General features: G+C 40.5%; 1 protein-coding gene across 2 annotated transcripts in view; it reads left to right on the top strand.

Annotated features, from left to right (window-relative positions):
- Window positions 1–20,815, top strand: part of BAG4 (BAG cochaperone 4) — a 63,587-nt gene that overhangs the window by 20,373 nt on the left and 22,399 nt on the right. For both annotated transcript variants that reach the window (XM_075556687.1, XM_075556688.1), the window contains exon 2: window positions 7,371–7,478. In XM_075556687.1, the coding sequence (XP_075412802.1) occupies window positions 7,371–7,478 (108 nt within the window). The remainder of the gene's footprint in view (window positions 1–7,370; window positions 7,479–20,815) is intronic.

Here is a 20,815-nt window from a genome sequence, read left to right as displayed (position 1 = left end):
AGGATCCACATGTGACCTCTTCCCTGGGAGAGGGACAGCAGAGAAGGGGGGAAGGGAGACTCCGGATAGGGCAAGATATGACAAAACAACGATGTATAAATTACCAAGGGCATATGAGGGAGGGGGGAATGGGGAGGGAGGAGGGGAAAAAAAAGAGGACCTGATGCAAGGGGCTTAAGTGGAGAGCAAATGCCTTGAGAATGATTGGGGCAGGGAATGTATGGATGTGCTTTATACAATTGATGTATGTATATGTATGGATTGTGGTAAGAGTTGTATGAGTCCCTAATAAAATGTAAAAGAAGAAAAAAAAAAGAGTGTGGGGTTCGTGGCCCACCAACCTTTTCATTTGTAAAACGCTGGTTTTGCCGACTATTTTTCAAGACTCCTGGTGAATAAAGCATGGGAGCCCCTAAAATTAATGAGTTCCAGAAAACAGAAGAAGTTCCCAAGCCAGGCAAAAAGAAAAAGAAAAAAACTTGTTGCCATGAACTCTGTGTGTTACATGGATTTTCTTGGCTGTGATATTCATAGAAACAGATCTCTAATAGTTTCTTTCCAGGAGTTACTGCGTGGGTTCCAACCAACAACCTTTAGGTTAGTAGTTAAATGCAAGTTATTTGTGCTGACCAAGAATCTAACAATGCAAATAATGTTCAGAATTTGGGAAGAGGGTAAAGGTTTTTCTTTTGTTCTTAGAATTCTTCCCCTCAGTATGTTAATTTCCTGTCCTTTATCATTGTCCTTTGCCCTTGAGCTTGAACTAGTTTTTTTGTGAAGCGGTTTTACTTATTTTTCCTTGTCTTCTTTATGTATATATATATAATTTTGGGGGGGCTCATACAACTCTTGTGACAATCTATACATCCATCTATTGTATGTCAAGGACATTTGTACCTTTGTTGCCATCATCATTCTCAAAACATTTGCTTTCTTCTTGAGTCCTTGGTATCAGATCCTCTTTTTTCCCTCCCTCCCACCTTGTGACCCTTTGATAAATTATAAATTATTATTTTTCCCCTTCCTCCCCGCTCCCTCATGAACCCTTGATAATTTATAAATTACTATTATTTTTGTCATATCTTACACTCTCCGAAGTCTCCCTTCACCTACTTTTCTGTTGTCCGTCTCCCAGAGAGGAGGTTAAATGTAGATCCTTGTAATTGGTTCCCCTTTCTACCCCACCTTCCATGCACCCTCCTGGTATCTCCACTCTCGACTGGTCCTGAAGGGATCATCCACCCTGGATTCCCTGGGTTTCCAGTTCCTATCTGTACCAGTGTACATGCTCTGGATTAGCCGGATTTGTAAGGTAGAATTGGGATCATGATGGTGGGGAGGAAGCATTTAAGAACTAGGGGAAAGTTGTATGTTTCATCGTTGTTACACTGCACCCTAACTGGCTCGTCTCCTCACTGCACCCCATCTGTAAGGGGATATCCTGTTGCCTACAGATGGGTTTTGGGTACCCACTCCGTACTCCCCCTTATTCACAATGTGATTTTTTGTTCTTTGGTACCTGATCCCTTTGATACCTCATGGTCACACAGATTGGAGTGCTGCTTCCATTTAGGCTTTGTTGCTTCTTAGATGGCTGCTTATTTACCTTCAAGCCTTTAAGACCCCACATGCTATATCTTTTGATAGCCAGGCTCCATGAGCTTTCTTCACCACTTTTGCTTACGCACACAATTGCCTTCAGCGATTATGTCGGGAAGGTGAGCATCATGGACTGGAATGTCAGTTTAATAGAAACAAAGTGTTCTTGCATTGAGGTAGTACTTGAGTGGAGGTCCAACATCCATCTGCTGTCTTAATACTAAACCTAAAAATATATGCACATAGATATAGTTCCCCATCATCATATATAAGTATATTTGCATATGTACATGCCTGTATTTAGACCTCTATAAATGTCCTTTGCCTCCCAGTTCTTTCCGCTGTTTCCTTTTACTTTTCTCTTGTCCCACTATCATGCTCAGCCTTCATTTGGGTTTCAGTAATTCCTCTTGGTTACATTGCTCTTGATCAATCCCTACCAGGCCTTGCCACTAATTTTGGATCACTTGTTGCTCCCTTGTCCTGGATTGGTCAACACCACCTCCTTTCCCCCATCTCCCCCTCTCTCAAGTCTCCCCCCAACCATCACTCCCATTGTTTTCTCCTCCAGACTGTTCATCCAGCTTATTTTACTTGGATAGATCTGCAGAGATAATATGCACCAAAAACAAGGCATAGCAAGACAAGCAACAAAAGAGAACACACGATGACAACAAAAAAAGAAAACCAATGACCCAAAAAAGAATTAATTAAAAAAAGAAAAACATTTAAAAAGAAAAACCTGTGAATAGATCAATGTCTGATTTTTTTACCTCTAGGCATGTTCTCCAGTCAAGTCCAATAGGGTGTCACGCTCTGGCCTCAAAGTCCTTTGCACTCCCTTGGGAGCTCCCTGCTCTGCTCCCCCCCTTGCTCTGCTGCATGTCTTTAGTGTTTTGCCTCAGTGTCTGGGGATTAGACTGGGGCCAATCCCGACACTGAGTCTCCAGTGTTGTTCCCTGTAGGGCCATGGGTCAGTGTGGGACGTCCTGTCCCAGAGTGGGATTAGCCATTCGGTCCACTCTGTGCATTGGCTGGCTGTTCAGAGTGGGAATATCGTCCTCCATGCCTGGTGGGCCAGGATGTGCTCCACTCTCTTCCTTCCCATTCATTTGCTCCCTGTATGCTCTTAGCAGACACGTCCAGTTCCCTGAGCTGCAGCTTCAGTGAGGTCCTCTAAAGTAAATTCTTCTGGGGGGAGGGGGCAGTTGTCCACGTAGCTGGAATTGGGGCCCAGCCCACAGGCCCCTCCACTGGCTCCCTTCTCCATGCTGGCTCACTGCATTTGCATCCTAGAACACTGAATTTAAGTCTGGTCTCTCTTTCCCTGTGAAGACACAGTGCTCTTCCCTTGGGTGGGTCAGTGCCCTATTCCACCGCCCCACCTCTTTTTTTTCCTTCCCCCACCCCCTCCATTTTAGTTGGCTACCATATGTACCCCTGGATTTGGTCTGGCCCCTGCCATAGTAACTGGACCTCACCCCTGGAGTGTTTGTATACAGTAGTAGCTTTTTCCCTGTGTCCCTTTGCATTTTTCTTTTTTTAAATAAACTTAGCGAACTCATGTACTTGCCCTTTTGTGCTTGGCTTACTTCATAATTTCCTCCAGTTCTTCCCATGCGGTGATATGCTTCATGTGTTCATCACTGTTTTTTTAGCGATGCATAGTACTCCATTGTATGTGTGTACCACAGTTTTTTAATCCATTCTTCTGTTGATGGAAATTTGGGTTGTTTCCAACTCTTTGCGATTGTGAACTGTGCCGCGATGAATCTTTTTTTTTACTCATTTCTTTTTATATTCTTTTGATACTGCCTGCATCATTCAGTTTTTTGCCCATACACTCTTTCAGATTGTAACTTGAGGTTTTAGTTTTTTATTGAGATCTTTCAGTTTCAGATTTGCTGAGTGTGCTCTTCCCTTTTGGTTTTCTAATTTTAGGTCCTTGTACATTTCATTATAAATTTGGCTTTGTTTTCTGGAGCTGCTCTATAAAATTTCTATTCAGCTCTGTGTCTTCATTACTTCTTCCATTTGCTTTAGCTACTCTATGATTAAGAGCATGTTTCAGAGTCTCTTCTGACATCCCAAAGTGCATCAAGTCTTATTTCATTAATGTTCAATATGTCAAATCTGCTTTACCAGTGTTCTTAAAATTCATTCAGGTGGGATAGACTTATGGTCGAATTTTGGCTCTTGTGAACTTGTTTTAATTTTCTTCAGCTCTATCCTGAACTTACATGTTAGCAACTGATGGTGTGTTCCACAATCAGCCCCTGCCCTGGTTTTAGTTGTTGATATTGAGCTTCTCTATCATGCCATTCCACTGATGAAGTATGTTTGATTTCTGTGTATTCCATTTGCAGAAGAAGTCCATGTGCCTAGTTGCCTTTTGAGTGGGTGCATAGACACTTTTTCTGGAATTTGGGGCATGGGAAGAATGGTGGGTGGATGTGCAATGGTTCTGCTGCTGTCTTTTTCTTTATTTTAATCATTTTATTCAGGGCTCATACAACTCATCACAATCCATACATACATCAATTGTGTAAAGCACATTTGTACATTCATTGCCCTCATCATTCTCAAAACATTTGCTCTCCAGCTGCTGTCTCTTTTATGCTAAGTATAATTGGTGGGTTGGTTTGTATGCTGTTACATACATGCCTGATGCCCTTTACCAGACTGGGTGGGTAAAGAGAGGGAGGAGATGTGGGAAGAGAGGGAGCAGTTACCAGGAAACTAAGTGAAACAGGTACAAAAGACATGTGCATATGTGCTACACTTGGTTTGGTTGGTGAGTATGAGGGGTGGGACTAGTGGCTGTTGCTATGCCATTAAGGTGCCAACATTTGACTGATGGGCAGGGAGGGAGGAGTGGCAGGCAGGGCAGAAGAGGAAGCTAAGGCTCTTACCTTGGTCCTTGGTGGCCAGTACTGCAGGGAAGGGAGGTTTTGCCATTATCAGGAGGGTGAGGGAGAGTAAAATAAGTCAGGAACTTATTTTATTTTGGAACATCTGTACGGTTATTCTGTGTCCCATTGGAATTCTGTGATGTTGTCTTCTGTATTCCTCACCTAGGATATTTACTGCCTTTGTCTCAAGTAGGCCACTCTGTGGGAGGCCACTTGTCAGAACTCTCTGTTGTATTTTCTTGGGTATAGTTTTCAGTCAATTTCATTGCCCAATCGGTGTTTAATGTAGTTCTTTATTTGATTTCATGCTCAGGGCACCAGGATTGTTTTTGTACCTGTTTCACTTAGTTTCTTGGTTCTCTGTTGTAGAGGGATGGTGTGGTGTCAGACGTACTCGTTTACTGCTTTACTCGTCTCAAATTTTAGGTAGAGAAAAACCAATTGATTAGCCTAGCTTAGGTCACATGCATACCTCTGAGCTAGGGAAGACAAAACAACACACACACACACACACACACACCCTGTTTGTGAATAATTCCAACTTCTTGTGATTCCTAGAATAGAAATGGCACACACACACACACACACACACACCCTGTTTGTGAATAATTCCAACTTCTTGTGATTCCTAGAATAGAAATGGCCCATAGGACTTCTAAGCCTATAAATCTTTTTCTCCATAGAGTACCTGGTGGGTTTGAACTGCTGACCTTTTGGTTAAGAACCAGATATTTTAACCATGATGCTACTAGGGCTCCATCCAGGGTAGGACAGTGAGGTGCTTGATGAGTGTAATGTACCTGATTAAAACGTGGGTAGTTAAGATCTAAAAGTTAGTAGTATTTTTTTTTTCAACTTTGCCACTTCATAGCTTTCATATTTCAGAAATGAGGGGGTACTTTTTCACTTTATTGCTATATTTCATATATTACTATAAAGTTTTGAAAACAGTATTATGAAATTGATAAGTGTGCCAAGATGATTACCATTGCCACTGAATTTCTTTGTAAGAGCATATATGAAGTTCTGGGTGTGTCTGTGGGGGGATTCTGAAGATTCAATTCAAACTTAAAGTGATACTTAAAACTACAAAGTTTAAAAAAGAATAACTTATAGGCTAACAGTGTATATGTTCAGCTGAAAATAGGTGCTCTAAGAAGGTCTGATTTGATCTTACCAGAGTTGGTAAGCTTATTCAGAAATCATTGTAATGGCTTTTTAAGTTAGAAAAACAGCTACTTTTACATCTTGGCGTAAAAGTTACTCTACATCAAGTCTTATTTTTGTTAGTTGTAGGTTGCCAACATAAAGCTCAGCCATGGCAGGGAGCAGAGGAATATATGAAATCTAGAGTGTGGTAAAAGCAAAGGAATACTTAAAATATATGTGTTTGAGGTAAACTTTAGTAGTAATATCGTCTGAAGTTTTTAGAGATAGGCGAATACTCTTTAATACTGGAAATATACTATATTGTCTGCAGTAATGAAATTAATGCTGATGAAAAGGGTGATTGGAGAGAGGCAATGTAAGGACTCTGGTTTTATTAATCGTGTATGTGTTAAATATGTAGGTAATAGATGTACTATAATCTTTTAAATTTTTGTTGAGAATAAGCAGAACACACATCAGTTCAATTTCTTCATTTACAAATCATGACATTATTATTCTTCAATATGTACAACCATTCTCATCTTCCCCTGTTTTTGCTGCAATCTTTACATGTACAGTTCAGTGACATTTCATATATCCATCATGTTGTCCAACTGTAACTATTCCTGAAGTTTTCCATTACCCTGAACAGACGCCCAGTGTCCCCTAAAAGTTGTTTTCCTTTCCCCCTCATTTCCTCACTCTCATCCCTAATAAACCGCCAATAAACTGATCTCTACACACTCACTTGTAGATACTTTATGTAAAGGGGATAATACAACATATGTTCTTTGTTACTGACTTCACTGGGCATAATGGTTTCAAAGAAGAGCCCTGGTGATGTTGTAGGTTATATGTTGGACTACTACTAACTGCAAGGTCAGAAGTTTGAAACCACCAACTTCTTTGAGGAAGAAATATGAGGCTTTCTACTTCTCTAAAGATTCACAGTGTCAAAAACATAAAGGACAGTTCTATTCTGTTCTATTAGGAATTGAGTTGATGGCAATGAGTTTGGTTTTGAATTAGAATATTTTCAGGTTTTAATCATCGTAGTAAAATTCTTTACACTGTGAAACCTGTGATGAGAGCCAGAACTTCACAGGACTGCCTCGTTTTTTGAGCCTTGAGTTTTCTTCTGTTGATAGGGTTCAATCATCGCTTTCCTATCACACATTTATTGGAAAATATTAACGTTTTCCCTTTGGCAGGTTTTTATATAACAGTTTGGAATTTTTACAGGTTTTACTGTACATCATTTGCTATGGTGGACTAATGTATTAAGAACAGACTTTTACTAGACAATAATTGCTCATGGTATATCATTTATCATATAATGTGTCTATATCAGTTTAATAATGAATGGTTGTGTAGTACAAAAGCTGGTGGTGCAGTAGGCTATGTGTTGAGCTGCTAACGGAATAGCAAGAGGTTCAAACATCCCTCTCTCTGGGAGAAAAATGAGGCAGTTTGCTTCCATAAAGATTACATCCTTGGAAACTCTGTACTGCTCTGCCCTGTGGAGGCAGAGTCAACCAGACTGAAGTGAGTTTGTGATTTTGTATAATGTGTGTTGTATAATGGGGTTTTATTGCTTTTTGATCATTGATTTTTTTATTGCACACTGTACTTGCCGCTTTTAACATGTCAGAATGATATAAAAAAAGAGACCCACTTTTAAAAGTATGCCTACTTTCCTTTTTCCCCTAGGAAGAGCCACCTTATCCTAACTACAATTCTAACTATTGGAATTCAACTGCCCGGACTCGCGCTCCTTACCCAAGTACATATCCTGTAAGACCAGAGATACAAGGCCAGGTATGGTCTAATGACAGACTCTCACTTTCTGAAGTTATTCTTAATGAAGCTATTTATTTTCATAGCCTGTGAAGATTTTATAGAAATGATATGTAGTTTGTTAATATTTTAATGGACTGTCAAATACATCTTAATGCTTTCATCGGGATGACAAGAAAAATATTACCTGTAGGAAAGATAACTGAAGGCATAATGGACTGTTCTCAGGATCTGGGAACACAAGACATAAAAGATCCTTTTTTTAATTGTAAAATTTCTTATGACAAATATTTAATTTTAAATATTTTAGACATTAAAAGAGAATACAGAAAATACAGCATTTTATCCATGACTGAACTTTGTAAAAGGAGTCCTAGTGACATATTGTGGGTTACAGTTGGGCTGCTTACAAGTTTTACAGTTTGAACCCACCGGCAGTTCTGCTGAAGAAAGATGAAGCTTTCTGCTCCTGTAAAGAGTTACCGCCTTGGAAATCCACAGAGACAGTTCTATTTTGATCTATAGGATAGCTATAAGTCACTGGAAGTGAGTTTGGGCTTTTTTGTTTTGCTTTAGTGTAGCTTTGCGAATTTCTGTTTGCCTTATCTGTTTCAGATACATTTGAAGTCCCATATTACACTGTCTTCCCATTTTAAAAGTTATATTCCTATTCTTGACCTTATACTTTTACTACATGTATATTCATCTCTAACTTTTATATGAAGGGGCTTCGATAAGTTTATGGAAGAATTCCATGATTTTTTATTTCTCCTAGAATAGGGTTTTTTTGGCCTTCACCCATATTTTACACAATCCAGTATATCCATTCACATACAAATTTGTAAAATTCCATGGAGTGGGGTTATGCAGTCATCAATGATAACAGTTCACCTCAGGGGCCCATTACTCCTGATATTGTTTCTGATGGATTATCTATGCAAAGCTGACATGATTAATAAGGTAAACAAGTAATAGTAAGGGGAGAAAATATTAAAGAACTAGAGCAGTGTTCTCAACTTTCCTATGCCGTTGCCAGGGGAAGCCAGCCCCTAACACATCATTACAGGTCTGGTAGGTGCAATTGTACAGTGATAATAAGTAAAGATCATAGTAAAGTTATAGAGAGCATGAGAGATAGAAGAAAAGTATTGAAATAAATGGAGTCAGACATGATTCTTGGTAGCATGCTCACCTCAGCCACGCTTGATGGTCCACGTGGAGGGAGAGAGCGATATTTAATGCTAGGCCAGGCTTTTTATCTTCTCTGGGGACATGCAAGCCCCCCAATTACAGGTGAAGACATACGTCACAGGAAGGGGCTGTGCTATAGGTAATACAGTAATGAGAGGGGGTGGTCTAGGTTCATACACGCAATAGGAAGAGGAGGGATTGGGGGTATACATGTGACAAGATGGGCGGTTTGTAGGTTTAGGATAGCAGCTTAACTTTGATCTGTTCTTTGGATCTCCATAGGAACTATTATCAGTAGGGTGTAAACCCCACCTACTGGAACCAAATAGATGACTGCAGGCATCCATTGTCCTTAGCAGCAGGGAGTGGGGCCCACTGCAGTCTGACAACTGATTGCCCTCAGGGAGGATGCCGGTAAGCATCTGACCTCCCCCCACATGCCATGACCCTTTAATACAGTTCCTCATGTTGTAGTGACTCCCCCATCTGTAAAATTATTTTTGTTGCTACTTCATAACTATAATTTTGCTACTGTTATGAATTGGGCAACCCCTGGGAAAGGGTCATTTGACCTCCAAATGGGTCGAAACCCACAGGATGAGAACCGCTGAACTAGAGGATAGGTATGTGGTTTATCAGTGTCATACCACACCTTGGATTTATCATCCCTTCCATGTGGCCTTTCAGATAGGGACTGTCCAATTATCTTAAAGTGGGTTTTGGGTCTCCACTACATCCACACCCCTTTACATTGATTCGATTGCTTTATTTTGAGTTTCTGATACCTATTCCACTTGACACCTCATGATCACACAGGCTGGTGTGCTTCTTCCATGTGGGCTTTGTTGCTTCCCTGCTAGATGGCTGCTTGTTTAACTACAGACCTTTTAGACAGTGATTCTCAACCCCTGGTTCATGACCCTTTAGGGGTCGAACAACCCTTTCACAGGGATCTCCCAATTCATAATAGTAGCAAAATTACAGTTATGAAGTAGCAACAAAAATAATTTTATGGTTGGTGGGTGGTCACCACAACATGAGGAACCTGTATTAAAGAGTTGGCAGCATTAGGAAAGTTGAGGACCACTGCCTTAAGACCTCAGATGGTGTATCTTTGTTTTTTTAAAAATAAATGATTTTATTGTCTCATACATCTCTTAACACAATACATACATACATGTGTCAAGCACATTTGTACATTTGTTGCCATCATCATTTTCTTATTTTTTAAATTAAATTCTTTTAATGGAGGCTCTTACATCTCTTACCACAATCCATCCATTCATCCAGTGTCAAGCACATTTGCACATATGCTGCCATCATCATTTTAAAAGCAATCTTTTCCCATTTGAGCCCCTGATATCAGCTCCTCATTTCTTCCCCCTCCCTCCCCTGGCTTCCCTCTCTCACAAACCCTTGATAAATGAGAGATTATTATTTTCATGTCTTACATCATCCTCCGTCACCTTCACCTACTTTTCCATTGTTTGTCCATGAGAGGTGGTTATCGGTTAATCCTCATGATTGATTCCCCTTTTCTCCCCCCAACCTCCCCTAATCCTCCTGGTATCTTTGGTCTCATTGTTGGCCCTGGGTGGGTTATCTATCCTGGATTCCCTGTGTTTCCGGCTCTTATCTGTAGCAATGTGCATGCTCTGGTCTAGTCCAATTTGTAAGGTAGACTTGAGGTCATGATAGTGGGGGGAAGAAAGCACCAACAAACTAGAGGAAAGTTGTGTGTTTCACTGGTTCTATACTGCACCTTGACTGGCTCATTTCTTCCCTGTGACCCCTCTGTAGGGGGATATTCAATTGTCTACACATGGGCATTGGGCCTCCACTCTATGTTCCCCCACAACCACCCCCATTCATCTTTGGTATGGGTTTGCTCTGTGTCTTAGATGCCTGGTACCTGATCCCATCGACACCTCATGATCACACAGGCTGGAGTGCTTTTTCCATGTGGACTTTGTTGCTTCTGAGCTAGATGGCCTCTTGTTTATCTTCAAGCCTTTACGACCCCAGACGCTGTATCTTTCAATAGCCGGGCGCTATCATCTTTCTTCACCACATTTACTAATGCACCCATTTTGTCTTCAGCTATCGTGTCAGGAAGGTGAGCATCACAGAATGCCAGATTATTAGAACAAAGTGTTCTTGTGTTGATGGAGTACTTGAGTTGAGGCCTAATGTCCATCTGAAATCTTAATCCTTAACCTGAAGCTAGGCGTACATAGATCTATTCCCCTCTCATTTTATAGACACACACGTAGATGCCTGTATTTAGACCTCTATAAATGTCCTTTGCCTACTGGTTCTTTCCTCTTCTTTCCTTTTACTTTCCTTTTGTTCTACCATCATGTTTGGCCTTCATTGGGTTTAGTAATTCTTCACTGCTACATTGCCCTTGATTAAGCCCTACTAGACATCCTATGCCTTTCTCTCCATTGATTTTAGTTTACTATTGTTCCCTTGTTCTTGGGTTGGTTTCTCCAACCCCCGACCCCCTGCTTCATTTCTCCCACCTCCCCTTCTCCCTTATCCCCCGGAACCACTAGTCCCATTCTTTACATCTCCAAATTATTTATCCCACCTCTCTTATTTAGATAGACATGCACATCGCTTCTTGGCCTTTTGGCTAAGATCAAGTGTAGATAGACATGCAGATAAATTAAAAAGTACAAAAACCCGGCAAAGCCAAATAAAACAACTAAGGATGTCAAGACCAAGAAAACAACAAAAGAAAGCCACTGAAAAATGGGAAGACCTATAAATAATTCAAGGTCTGTTGGTTGGCCTTTATGAGTGTTTTCTAGTTGAGTCTGATGGGGTGCCACACTCTGTCTCCAATGTCTATTTTTGGTATTCCCTGAGTTTTTCATCACTTTGCTCCCATCGCTGCTCTGTTGCATGCCCTTAGTATTTTGCTCCAAAGTGATGGGGTCAGATTTAGATTGTGCACTATTCCCGTGCTGTGTCTCCAATATTGATTATCCCCTGCAGGGCTATGGTTTAGTGAGGAACGCCCTGTCTCATGATGGGGGCTGGCCCTATGGTCTTCTCTGTGCACTGTCTGCTCCGAACAGGAATACTGTCCTTGGGGCTTGGTGAGCCAGTATGTCTTCCCCTCCCTCTCCATCTCTTTTCTTTTCTCCCAGGTCCTCTAATCAGATACTCCCCTTTCCCCAAACTGTAGCCCAAGTGCTTTCTTCTGAAGTGCATTCTTTTGAGGGGGGGCAGATCTGTGTGCACAAAGTTGAGATTGGGGCCGGCCCCACAGACCTCTCTATTGGCTCCCTGATACATGCCGGTATGTTGCATTCATGTCTTGGCACATCGGGTTGAAGCCTGGTCTCTCTCTCCCTTTCCTGTGGAGATATAAACAAAATCCCCGCCTTGAGTGGGTTAGTGCCCTGCTCCCTCACTACCCATGTCTTTTTTTTCTCTCTTTTTTTACCCTTCTTTTTAGTTGGCTGCCTTATGTATTCCTGGATTGGGTTTGATCCCTGCCATAGTTGCTGGACATCACCCCCGGGGATGTATGTATATAGTAGCTTTTCCCCTATCCCTCCCCACCCCCCCCCTTTTAAGCTTACCTCAGTGGAATCATGCTGTACTTGTGTTTTTGTGCTTGGCTTACTTAGCATGATTTCTTCCAGTTCTTTCCATACGGCAATGTGCTTTATGCATTCATTACTGTGTTTTAAGGATGTGTAGTATTCTATTGTATGGATGTTCCACCATTTTTTGATCCATTCCTCTGTTGATAGAAATTTGGGTGGTTTCCAACTCCTTGCAATTGTGAACTGTGCCGCAATGAACATTGGAGCACAGATGTCTGGCCGTGGTTTGTTTCTTGCCTTTTCTGGGTATATGCCTAGTAGGGGGATTGCTGGGTCATATGGTAGCTCGATTTCCATTTGTTTTAGATATCGCCAAATTGATTTCTATAGTGGCTGTACATACCTACTGGTCCACCAGCAGTGGACGAGAGTTCCTATCTCACCACAGCCCCTCCAACACTTGTTGCTTTCTGATTGTTTAAATTGGGCTATCTTTGATCATGTTAAGTGGTATCTTGTTTTAATGTGCATTTCTCTTACGGTTAATGATCGGGAACATTTTTTGATATGTTTATTGGTCATTTGGGTTTTCTGTCCCTGTGAAACTTCTGTTCAGGTCCATTGCCCACCTCCTCAATGGGCAATTAGTTTTTTTTCTTTTGGAAGCTAGCAGAGTAATAATAAGGCCTTTGTCTGACATGTCATTGCTATTGATGTTTTCCTAGTCTGTGGGCTCTCTTGTTTTTTTCCTAGTGAATTCTTTTGATGTACACAGGTGTTTTATCTTCAGTATATATCCCTCTTGTCAATTTGTGCCTCTTCTGTGTTTGTGTCCCTCCTGTTTCTAATAGCCTATGTATTCTCTGTGCCAAGGATCTCAGGTTTCTCCCAATTCCCTCTTTGATGGCCCTAATAGTTTGGAGTTTTACCTCAAAGTCTGCCATCCACCTTGAGTTTATTCTTGTGCATGCAGTCAGACAAGATTCTTGCTTAATATTTCTTCAGGTACATACACATTTTTCCCAGTACCACTTGTTTGAAGAGGGCTTCTGCTTCCCTTTTGATAGTTCTTGGGCCCTCATTAAAGATCAGTTGTCTGTATGCTTATGTTATTTCTGGTTTTTCAGCTCTTTTCCATTGGTTTGCATATCTGTCAGTATACCACTGTGATTGTGTAACATTGGGTAAAGCAAGCTCTCCCACTCTGTCCTTCTTCTTGAGGTGTTCTCTGCTAATTCTGGGCTTCATCCTTCTCCATACGAAGTTGTTAATCAGTTTTACTTACATTTCTTTCAGAAAGATGACAGTAATTGTATCAGGATTGCTTTGAACTTATTTAATACCTTGGGCAGAACTGATGTCTTTACTATATATTGAGTCTTCCAATCCACGAGCATGGGATATTCTTCCATTTGTTGAGGTCACTCTTGGTTTCTTGTAATAGTGTTCTGTAGTTTTTCTCATATAGATTTTTTGTTCTTTTAGTCAGATATATCCCTAGATATTTCAATTTGTGCATGACTATTGTGAAGGGTACCACCTTTATGATCTTCTCTTCTGTAGTCTTATCTGATGTGTATAGCAGTTTGATAGACTTCTGTTTCTTGATCTTGTGTCCCACCACTCTGCCATATTCTCTATTGCTTCCAGTACTCCCCTTATGGATCTTTTGGGATTTTCCATATATAAAATCATATCATCTGTGAGTTTCACCTCTTCCTTCCCCACGTGAATACCTTTGACATCTTGTCTTAGCCTTATGCTATTAGATAAAACCTCCATTATGATGTCAAATAAGAGTGGGGCCAAGGGGCATCTTTGTCTGTTCCCCTTTTCCAGTATAATTGCATTCATCTTTTCTCCATTGACTACCACGTTGGCTGTTGGTTTTTCATATATAGTTTGTATTATCTTGTAGAATTTTACTTCCATTCCTATCTTGACTGTCTTAAACAGGAATTGGTGTTGGATATTGTCAAATGCTTTTTCTGCATCTATTGATATTATCCTGTACTATGGTTTGTCATGTCAATGTAGGTGAACCATATTAATGGTCTTTCGTATGTTGAACCATCCCTGCATCCCTGGTATCAATTTCACTTGGTCAGGGTGCATGATTTTATTTTATTTTTTTTAATGTTCCCACCCACCCACCCCCTTCTACACACACCATCGCATTATTTTTTTAATATACTTTTGTGTTCTATTGGCTATTATATTGTTAGGGATATTTGCATCAATGTTCATTAGGGATATCGGTCTGTAGTTCTCAATTCTTGTGGGATCCTTGCCCGCTTTATGTATCAGAGTTATACTAGCTTCATACTCAGGTTCGATTTGTGTCCCAGCATGTGGTCTCTGAGTATGTGCCATATGGGCTTGAAAAGAATGTGAATGTTCTTGGGGTGGAAAGCTGTGAAAATATATATCAGGTCATGTCATCTACTTATGCTGTTTAAATCTGTAGCCTCTTTGTTCACTTTCTTTCCCAGTGATCTGTCTTTTTCACAGACATGTATTAATGTCATCTACTATATTGAGCCTGTGACTTCTATTTTCATCTTTTGTAGTGTTTGATTTATGAATTTCGTGGGTCTCATTGGGCTCATATATATTTATTATGCTCACTGGTTTTTGGTATAGTGTTCCCTTAAGCATTATGTAGTGCCCCTCTTTTTCTCTTGTTATGGCTTGTACTTTGAGATCAGTTTTGTCAGGGATTAAGTTTGCTATCCCTGCTTATTGCCATTTGCTTGGTATATTTTTCTCCAGCCTTTAATTCTCAGTCTGTTTATGTCTGTAATCTTGAGATGTGTGTTCTATAGGCAGCAGTTCAATGGGTTTGTTTCTGAGCCAGTCTGTTAATTAGCCTTATAATGCTTGAGTTCAGTATATTAAGTGTTATTACATCATCCATCCTTCTGTGGAATTGCCCTAATTTGTGCCAAGACCGCTAATGCCCCAGTAGCTCAGAGGGTTGTTTGTGTGTGTGTGTGTGTGTGTGTGTGTGTGTGTCCTCTCCCCACCAGCAGCTGGAATTGAATTAAATTGGTACCCTGGCTATGGACTCAGGGATGCTGTCTTCCATTTCCTCTGGTGTATCTTTTAATAGCTGACCACCATTGGTTTTCTTCATCACCTTTGCTTATGCACCCATTTTGTCATCAGCGATCATGTCATGGAGGTCAGTATCATACAGTGCCACATTATTAGAAAAAACATTCTGTGCTGAGGTAATATTTAAGTAGAGGCACAGAGTCCATCTGCTTCCTTACTGTGTTTTGCATATAAACACTTCTTTGTAAAAATATATATATTCTTTTTTCCTCTACCCCCTCCTACCCATGATTATTTTTACCCATTGTTCCTCTCAGTAATTTCCTATGATACACTTCAATTGATCAAACACGATCAAAAGAGCTACACTCTCCTTGCCACCAATTTTAGAACATTTAATATTTCCCTGTACCTGTCTTTGTTGGCTCCCTGCTCACCCACCCCTTCCCTACTCTCTCCCCTCCCCTGCCCCACAGGATCGTAGGTCCAGTTGCTGTTTCTGTAAGATTGCCTATACTGCCATCAGGCCAGTCCCCATTTCTTTGAGGGTTACATATCCTGGTCCCACTTACCTAACACCACATAGCCCGCTTTAGTCTTTAGCATTCATGTCTGAAAGACGTGTGTCCTCTAAGTCCACATCGCTATTTCTGTAGTCAGGGATGGAGCAGTCTTTAGACTTGCAGTATGCCCCTTTGTAAGTAAATCCCCAACCCATTCATATGGGGTGCCAGGTGCTGCCACCGGAGTCAGACTTCTACCATCAGGCTTCTTCAGGGACTTCATGGATTTACTCCCAGAATTCCATGATCCTTTAATTCCATTTATCCATGAACTTTTTGAAGCTTCCTTATATAATGTTATTTGATATATATTTTTAACTTCATATGAGGGTCTCATACTAATGTCTTCCTACAGCTTGATTTTTTTCTATTCAACGTTATTTTTAGTTTTTTTCATCCCCTTCAGGTGGGGGCAGGCTATATATTCAGCCTTGTGATGGGTTCCCCTTACTTTCTTTTTTTTTTAGTGATAGTGTGCTCTGTGAGTGAGGAGTGAGTGAGTGGTGAGTGAGTGAGAGGTACTTGAGTGATGAATCCCCTTTCTTATTTTTTAGTTTTACATTGATTGGATTTCCCTAGAGTATAAAATTACTGGGGTTTCTATGTTTATCTATATTAGTTTATTCTTAGTACTGCTATCACAGAAATATACCATAAGTGGATGGTTTTAATGAGGAGAAATTAATTTTTTTATTGTCTAGGAGGCTAGACACCCTAATTAAGGGATCCATTTGTAGCAGATGGCCCTATTTTATCCATTGAAGAGAGAAGAGAAGCACTTGTCTGAGCTTTCCCAGTATTCTATTAGGCATTTCTTGGAAGGTCTCCATGTGTCATTTATCATTCTCAAATTCATGCTTGTTTTTTTGTCTGTTCTTTTATATAGCAAAAATGATTGACAAGATATAGCTTACACTCACGTGACCATATTAACATAACAAACAATCCTATGTCACAGGTTTTAGAAGTAGGATTTACTTATCTTTGGGAGATACAGTTCATAACAACATCTTTATCAGATATAGAAAAATCAATTTTGGTTTTTAAAATTTTTTTATTATGTTTTTCCTGTTGTAATCAAATTACTTTTAAATGATTGTGCCAATCAGGCCATTTGAAAAGTCAGCCATACTCCTTCCACTTTATCAAAGCAATAATTGTGAGGTTTGCATGTTTCCCTATTTTTTTCCCCTATGGAGATAGCCTATCTCTATGTGGATCATTTTAAAAAGACATAATTGCAATATACTTTCTTTTTGCAATATACATTTTTAAACAGCTATGTTTAAGTAGTTTTTAAGTGAGTTCAGAGAATTTTAGGTCCAGGTTACAATCTGCTGTACACTGATGTTCTCTGCAGGATTAAATTTGAAGGCTACTATAAACAACAGTAATGCAATTCTCCCGTAGGTTACAAATTTCCAATTGCTATATTCAATTCTGTTCTAACTACCTAGTGGTTCAGAGACTGACAAAATGAAATTAAAGGTCCTTGTGGGCTTACATAGTAACTCATCTTTTGAAAAAGTTTCATTGATTTTTTTTTTCTCCCCTCATTAATTTGGTGGTATAATCCTGATCTGACATAAGGGAATTTCCCTAGGTTGTGGCCTGAGTCACCTTTTATTTTATAAGAAACAAAAGTAGAGAAATGAGCAGGGAATATGGACCTCTTACCACCAGAAAAGATAAGCTTTAGACTCAATGGCCCTATCCTGCGAAACTTAAAGACTTAGAGGAAGATTGATAACAAGGACCTTACCTCAAAACCAACAGAGAGAAAACCTTTCTTTGTAGCAGGTGCCTGGAATTCACACGTCTGGACTCCTAAAGTGTGATTGAAAAAATTGTTTATTAAAACCATCCATTTGTGGTATTTCTGTTACAGCTACACTACATACCTACCTACGGCATTGGGAATCTTTGTTGTATGATAGCTTTGAATTGCATTGGCGGGGGGTTCTTGCTCCTCTCTCTGCAGTATTTTTGTTGGGGCAGTCTTATGGGTCAGATCTCTCTCAGCTTTTGTTTGGGAATGTTTTAATTTCACCTTTATTCTTTTTTTTCCACCTTTATTCTTAAAGGGTAATTTTTCTGGGTTCGATGTCCTTGGTTGGCCCTTTAAATACATTTTCTCATTGCATTCTGGCCTTAAATGTTTTTGGAGCAAAATAGATGCTTAATCTTGTTTGGTATCCTTTGTTTGTGACTGTTTGCATCTTTCTCCGCCTTCAGGATTACCTCTTGATTTTTGAGAACTGTGATATACCAAGGTGTAGATTATTTTTTTATGTATCCATTTTGGAATTCTATACGTGTCTTGGATTTGTAGATTGAAAAAAATCTGTCATTCTTTCTTTCTTTCTTTCTTTCTTGTCTATTTATTTATAAACATTTTATTAGGGGCTCATACAACTCTTATCACAATCCACACATATACATACATCAATTGTATAAAGCACATCTGTACATTCTTTGCCCTAATCATTTTCTTTTCTTTTTTTACATTTTCTTAGGGGTCTTTGTTTTTTTAAAAAACAGTATTACTTGTACGTATCACACAATTCTGTAGTTCTATCATTTCCAGAAGAGTTGTACAATCTTTACCACAATCACTTTGAGAACATTTTCTTTTCCCCCTTTCTCATTGTTATTTGTCGTTATTTCCTCAAATATATTCATTGTAGTTATTTTTCTCTCTGATCTCCTTCTGAAATTCCCATGTTGTATATATTAGGTCTCTTGTCTGATAATTCCATTAGACTTTGTGTAGTCTTCTGAAGCTTCTGGTCTTGTAGCTCTTAGGTAGCTGTAATTGAAACTATCTTTAATTTCCTGCATCTTTCTTCCTTCTAATTAAATCTGTTGATAAGTCCTTTTACTGTGTTTCTCATTTCAGCTACCATTTGTATCAATCACAAGATTCCCCTCCCCACACTTATTTAGATGCTCCTGTTCTTGCATTTTTTTAAACCATTTTATTAGGGGCTCATACAACTCTTATCACAATCCATACATATACATACATCAATTGTATAAAGCACATCTGTACATTCTTTGCCCTAATCATTTTCAAAGCATTTGCTCTCCACTTAAGCCCTTTGTATCAGGTCCTCTTTTTCCCCCTCCCTCCCCACTCCCCTCTCCCTCATGAGCCCTTGATAATTTATAGATTATTATTTTCTCATATCTTGCCCTATCCGGCATCTCCCTTCACCCCCTTCTCTGTTGTCCATCCCCCAGGGAGGAGGTCACATGTAGATCCTTGTAATCGGTTCCCCCTTTCCAACCCATTCACCCTCCACTCTCCCAGTATCGCCCCTCACATCCCTGGTGCTGAAGGTATCATCCACCCTGGATTCCCTGTGCCTCCAGCTCCTGTATGCACCATTGTATAACCTCTGCTCTATCCAGACTTGCAAGGTAAAATTCGGATCATGGTAGTTGGGGGGGAGGAAGCATTTAGGAACTGGAGGAAAGCTGTATTCTTCATCGGTGCTACGTCGCACCCTTACTGACTCATCACCTCCTCTAGACCCCTCTGTGAGGGGACCTCCAGTGGCCAACAAATGGGCTTTGGGTCTCCACTCTGCACTTCTCCCTTCATTCACTATGGCAAGATTTTTTGGGGGGATGATGCCTTATACCTGATCACTTTGGCACCTCATGATTGCACAGGCTGGTGTGCTTCTTCCATGTGGGCTTTGTTGCTTCTGAGCAAGATGGCCGCTTGTTCACCTTCAAGCCACCTGTTTGTCCTAGGCGATCATATCATGGAGGTGTGCAGCCAATGATATGATGTTTTGTTCCTTGATGCCTGATAACTGATCCCTTTGGGATCACATGATCACACAGGCTGGTGTGTTCTTCCATGTGGGCTTTGTTGCTTCTGAGCTAGATGGCCGCTTGTTTATCTTCAAGCCTTTAAGACCCCAGACACTCTCTTTTGATAGCCGGGCACCATCAGCTTTCTTCACCACATTTACTTGTTCACCCGCTTTGGCTTCAGCAGTTGTGTGGGCAAGGTGAGCATCCTTGAATACCAATTTAATAGAAGAAAGTATTCATGCATTGAGGGAGTGCTTGAGTGGAGGCCCAAGGTCCTTCCACCACCTTAATACTAAACCTATAAATATAGACACATACATCTATTTCCCCATCCATATATATATATATATATATATATATATATATTTGCATGTACATGTCTTTGTCTAGACCTCTATAAGTGCCCTTTGCCTCCTTGCTCTTTCCTCTATTTCCCTTGACTTTCCTCCTGCCCCACTATCATGCTCAGTCCCCACCTGGGTTACAGCTATACCTCTTTTTACATAACCTTACCCTTGATCATTCCCTACCAGGCCTGCCACTCCCCCCTCACCAACAATTTGGATCCCATGTTGTTCCCTTGTCCCTGTGTTTGTTAACACCACTTCCTTACGCCCCCTCCACCTCCTCCTATTCCAAGTCCTCCTGGAACTGTCCGTCCCATTGTTTTTCCTCCAGATAGTTCATCCAGCCTGTCTATTTAGACAGACCTGTGGAGATAATAATATGCACAAAACCAAGACAGAGGATAACAAAGCAACAGTATACAACCAGACAACAAAACAGCAACAACAAACCACTGACAAAACAAAACACATCAAGAAAGAAAAGCTTGTAGTTAGTTCAAGGATGGTTTGTTGGCCCTTAGGAGTGTTTTCCAGTCCAGTCTGTTGGGGCACCACGCCCTGGCCCCAAAGTCCACTTTCAGTATTCCCTGGAGGCCTTGACGCTCCATTCCCTTGCTGTTCTGCTACACTCCCCCAGTGTTTTACCTCGGTGTGGTGGGATCAGGTCAGGTGCAATTCGCACACTGTGTCTCCGGTGCTGTCCCCTGTAGCGCCATTGGTCACTGAGGGGCATCATGTCTAATAGTGGGGCCAGCCATGTTGTCCTCTCTGTGGACTGCCTGCTCTAATCAGGAACATCATCCTCACAT

The sequence above is a fragment of the Tenrec ecaudatus genome, chromosome 8, assembly GCF_050624435.1.
Source record: "Tenrec ecaudatus isolate mTenEca1 chromosome 8, mTenEca1.hap1, whole genome shotgun sequence".
Classification (NCBI taxonomy): Eukaryota; Metazoa; Chordata; class Mammalia; order Afrosoricida; family Tenrecidae; genus Tenrec; species Tenrec ecaudatus.
Note: the sequence above shows the minus strand (reverse complement) of the source record. Positions and strands in the feature narration are given on the sequence as shown.